Genomic DNA, 5,000 nt, shown 5'->3' with positions numbered 1-5,000 from the left:
TTAATCTCATCTCCCTTCCTACCTGGGCAGCGAGGTATCTTGTTGTGGTTACTCCATGAGTGTGTGTGTTAATCTCATCTCCCTTCCTACCTGGGCAGCGGGGTATCTTGTTGTGGTTGCTCCAGGTGCCGTCAGGCTGGCAGACGGTGGTGGTGAGATCCTTGGATGAGAGCCTGAAGCCGTTGTTGCAGAAGTAGGTTAACCGTGCTGCCACGGAGTAATCAACAGCCTGGACGCCTCCATTCAGCGGCGCAGTGGGCACGCCACACGCCACGGCTAGGGGGAGGAACACACACACAGGGTGACACATGAGTAACCTTTCGGTTACTAGTCCAACTCTCTAACCACTAGGCTGCCCTGCCGCCCCAAGAATTGACTGGTACAGTGAATCAGATTACTGTCACACACATATCACAGTGAACTATGGGAAAGATTACCCATGAACCAGCTGGTACAGTGAATCAGATTACCATCATACACATATCACAGTGAACTATGGGAAAGATTACCCATGAACCAGCTGGTACAGTGAATCAGATTACCATCATACACATATCACAGTGAACTATGGGAAAGATTACCCATGAACCAGCTGGTACAGTGAATCAGATTACTGTTATAAACATATCACAGTGAAGTATGGGAAAGATTACCCATGAACCAGCTGGTACAGTGAATCAGATTACCATCATACACATATCACAGTGAACTATGGGAAAGATTACCCATGAACCAGCTGGTACAGTGAATCAGATTACTGTTATAAACATATCACAGTGAAGTATGGGAAAGATTACCCATGAACCAGCTGGTACAGTGAATCAGATTACTGTTATAAACACATATCACAGTGAACTGGAGTTAAGAGCAGTACAACCGTAACCAGTACACTGTCAAATCAGACAGGTCAGTATTGATGCCTATTAGTGTCGTTAATCTTCAGTTATTTAAAGCATTTCACGGAGGAGCCCGACACACCAGAACATCACATCTCTACAGAACATTAGTGAAACTCCAAAGAACAAAGACTTACAGTCCCAAATTTAGTCCAATCAGAGCAGGTGTTTTCAAATTTAGTCCAATCAGAGCAGGTGTTCTCAAATTTAGTCCAATCAGAGCAGGTGTTCTCAAATTTAGTCCAATCAGAGCAGGTGTTCTCAAATTTAGTCCAATCAGAGCAGGTGTTCTCAAATTTAGTCCAATCAGAGCAGGTGTTCTCAAATTTAGTCCAATCAGAGCAGGTGTTCTCAAATTTAGTCCAATCAGAGCAGGTGTTCTCAACCGTCTTGGGTGCGGGGACACCTTTTGTGATAGTAAATTCATCAGTGTAACACCCCCCCCCCCCTCCCTGTTATTAAATAATCAGAACACAACTTGAGATAAAATAACAAAGGAAGAGTTTTACGATAACCATGGCAGTGTTTGGCTGGACCCACTATGTTCCTGGGCACTGAGGAAGGAACATTTTAAAGGCCCGTCTAACGGCATCGAAGAGAGCATTTATTTTCTTCAGTTTTCCAGCGAATTTACCTGCAATTCTACACATTTTGTCACGGGGTAGAGAGATGTTGTTGTTGCTAGCTAATACCCTGCAATTTTAGAGAAAACTTTGTCGTTTTAAAGCCTTTTAAAGCCTTTGTCACACGCACCGAATACAACACGAATAGCATGAAATGATTACTTACAAGCTTATTTTCCACCATAATTTGCAAATAAATGAATAAAAAAATCCTACAATGTGATTTTCTGGATTTTATTTTGTCTGTCATAGATGAAGTGTACCTATGATGAAAATTACAGGCCTCTCTCATCTTTTAAAGTGGGAGAACTTGCACAATTGGTGGCTGACTAAATACTTACTTTTTGCCCCACTGTATATATATATATATATATATATATATATATATATATCTTAGGACATCCACTTTGTGCATGACACAATACATTTTCCCAACAATTGTTTACAGACAGATTATTTCACTTATAATTTACTGTATCACAATTCCAGTGGATCAGCAGTTTATACACTGAGTTGACTGTGCCATTAAACACCTTGGAAAATTCCAGAAAATGATGTCATGGTTTTAGAAGCTTCTGATAGGCTAATTGACATGATTTGAGTCCATTTGAAGTTTTACCTGCGGATGTATTTCAAGGCCTACCTTCAAACTCAGTGCCTCTTCACTTGACATCATGGGAAAATCTAAAGAAATTTGCCAAGACCTCAGAAAGAAAATGTAGACCTCCACAAGTCTGGTTCATCCTTGGGAGCAATTTCCAAATGGCCCAAGGTACTACGTTCATCTGTATAAACAATAGTACGCAACTATAAACACCATGGGACCACGCAGCCGTCATACCGCTCAGGAAGGAGACGCGTTCTGTCTCTTAGAGATGAATGTACTTTGTGAGAAAAGTGCAAATCAATCCCAGAACAAAAGCAAAGGACCTTCTGAAGATGCTGGAGGAAACAGGTACAAAAGTATCTGTATCCACAGTTAAAATGAGTATCGACATAACCTGAAAGGCTACTCAGCAAGGAAGAAGCTACTGCTCCAAAACCACCATAAAAAAAAGCCAGACTACGGTTTGCAACATGGGAACAAAGATCGTATTTTTTTGAGAAATGTCCTCTGGTCTGATGAAACAAAAATAGAACTGTTTGGCCATAATGACCATTGTTATGTTGGGAGGAAAAAGGGGGAGGTTTACAAGCCGAAGAACACCATCCCAACCGTGAAGCACACCATCCGAAACGTGAAGCACGGGGTTGGCAGCATCATGTTGTGGGGGTGCTTTGCTGCAGGAGGAACAGGTGCACTTCACAAGATAGATGGCATCATGAGGAAGGGAAATGATGTGGATATATTTAAGCAACTTCTCAAGACATCAGTTAAAGCTTGGTCGCAAATGGGTCTTCCAAATGGACAATGACCCCAAGCGTAATTCCAAAGTTGTGGCAAAATGGCTTAAGGACAACAAAGTCAAGATATTGGAGTGGTCATCACAAAGCCCTGGCCTCAATCCTATAGCAAATGTTTGGGCAGAACTGATCCACTTTTTCATTTTCCATTTGTTTTGTCTTTTTTACACGCCTGGTTTCAATTCCCCAATCACTTGTTCATTATTTAAAACTCTGTTCCCCCATGTTTGTTTGTGAGTAATTGTTTGTATGTAATACGGTCCGGTATTGTGGGCTCGCATTATTGCGTTGTATGTGTTTGTATAATACATTTTTTTACTCATATCTGCTGTCCTGCGCCTGACTCCTCCACCACCAGCTCACACAGACTGTATTACAGATGCATTACAACATGTAATTTAAATATATTTTTATTTGGATTTAATGTAATGCAATGGATTGTGGATATAATGGATTTAATGTAATGCAATGGATTGTGGGTATAATGGATTTAATGTAATGCAATGGATTGTGGGTATAATGGATTTAATGTAATGCAATGGATTGTGGATATAATGGATTTAATGTAATGCAATGGATTGTGGATATAATGGATTTAATGTAATGCAATGGATTGTGGGTATAATGGATTTAATGTAATGCAATGGATTGTGGATATAATGGATGTAATAGTTTAAATTGGTGAAGTTAAATGTAAAAAAATAACCTGTTTTTAAACCCCCTTTGCTATGAAGTCTATAAACAAGATCTGGTGCAACCAATTACCTTCAGAAGTCACATAGTTAGTTAAATAAAGTCCACCTGTGTGCAATCTAAGTGTCACATGACAGTTAATATACACCTCTTCTAAAAGGACCCAGAGTCTGCAACACCACTAAGCAACAGGCACCACCAAGCAAGCAGCACCATTAAGACCAAGGAGCTCTCCAAACAGGTCAGGGACAAAGTTGTGGAGAATTACAAATCAGGGTAGGTATATAAAAAAAATATCAGAAACTTTGAACATCCCACGGAGCATCATTAAATCCATTATTAAAAAATGGAAAGAATATGGCAGCACAACAAACCTGGGCTTCCCACAAAAACTCACAAACCGGCCAAGGAGGGCATTAAATCAGAGGCAACAAAAATACCAAATATAACCCTGAAGGAGCTGCAAAGCTCCACAGCGGAGATTGGAGTATCTCTCCATAGGACCACTTTAAGCCATACACTCCACAGAGGCTTTACGGAAGAGTGGCCAGAAAAAAAGCCATTGCTATAGCAAAAGAATAAGCAAACATGCTTGGTGTTTTGCCAAAAGGCATGTGGGAGACTCCCCAAACATATGGATGAAGGTACTCTGGTCAGATGAGACTAAAATGTAGCTTTTTGGCCATCAAAGAAAACGCTATTTCTGGCGCAAATCTAACACATTTCATCACTTGAGAACACCATCCCCACAGTGGAGCACGGTGGTGGCAGCATCATGCTGTGAGGATGTTTTTCATCAGCAGGGACTGGGAAACTGGTCAGAATTGAAGGAATGATGGATGGCGCTAAATACAGGGAAATTATTGAGGGGAAACCAATTTCAGTGTTCCAGAGATTTGAGACTGGGACGGAGGTTCACCTTCCAGCAGGACAATGACCCTAAGCATACTGCTAAAGCAACACTCGAGTGGTTTAACGGGAAACATTTAAATGTCTTGGAATGACCTAGTCAAAGCCCACACCTCAATCCAATTGAGAATCTGCGGTATGACTTAAAGATTGCTGTACACCAGCGGAACCCATCCAACTTGATGGAGCTGAAACAGTTTTGCCTTGAAGAATGGGCAAACATCCCAGTGAATAGATGTGCCAAACTTATAGAGACATACCCCAAGAGACTTGCAGCTGTAATTGCTGCAAACGGTGCCTCTACAAAGTATTGACTTTGGGGGGGTGAACAGTTCTGCACGCTCAATTTTTCCATTTTTTTTGTCTTATTTCTTGTTTGTTTCACAATAAAAAAATATTTTGCATCTTCAAAGTGGTAGGCGTGTTGTGTAAATCAAATGATATGAACTGCCAAAAAAAAATCAATTTTAATTTC

The 5,000-nt window shown here is 40.7% G+C and overlaps 1 protein-coding gene across 1 annotated transcript in view; it reads right to left on the bottom strand.

Moving 5' to 3' along the window:
• The window catches only part of LOC124024795 (CUB and sushi domain-containing protein 3-like), a gene marked incomplete at its 3' end in the record, with an annotated part of 47,900 nt that overhangs the window by 13,003 nt on the left and 29,897 nt on the right, over positions 1-5,000 (bottom strand). The window contains exon 5 of the mRNA XM_046338546.1: positions 91-276. Coding sequence (XP_046194502.1) covers positions 91-276 — 186 coding nt within the window. The remainder of the gene's footprint in view (positions 1-90; positions 277-5,000) is intronic.

Source organism: Oncorhynchus gorbuscha, unplaced genomic scaffold (genome assembly GCF_021184085.1).
Source record: "Oncorhynchus gorbuscha isolate QuinsamMale2020 ecotype Even-year unplaced genomic scaffold, OgorEven_v1.0 Un_scaffold_1999, whole genome shotgun sequence".
NCBI classification, from domain to species: domain Eukaryota; kingdom Metazoa; phylum Chordata; class Actinopteri; order Salmoniformes; family Salmonidae; genus Oncorhynchus; species Oncorhynchus gorbuscha.
The sequence above is the reverse complement of the archived record's forward strand: the minus strand, read 5'-3'. Positions and strand labels throughout refer to the sequence as shown.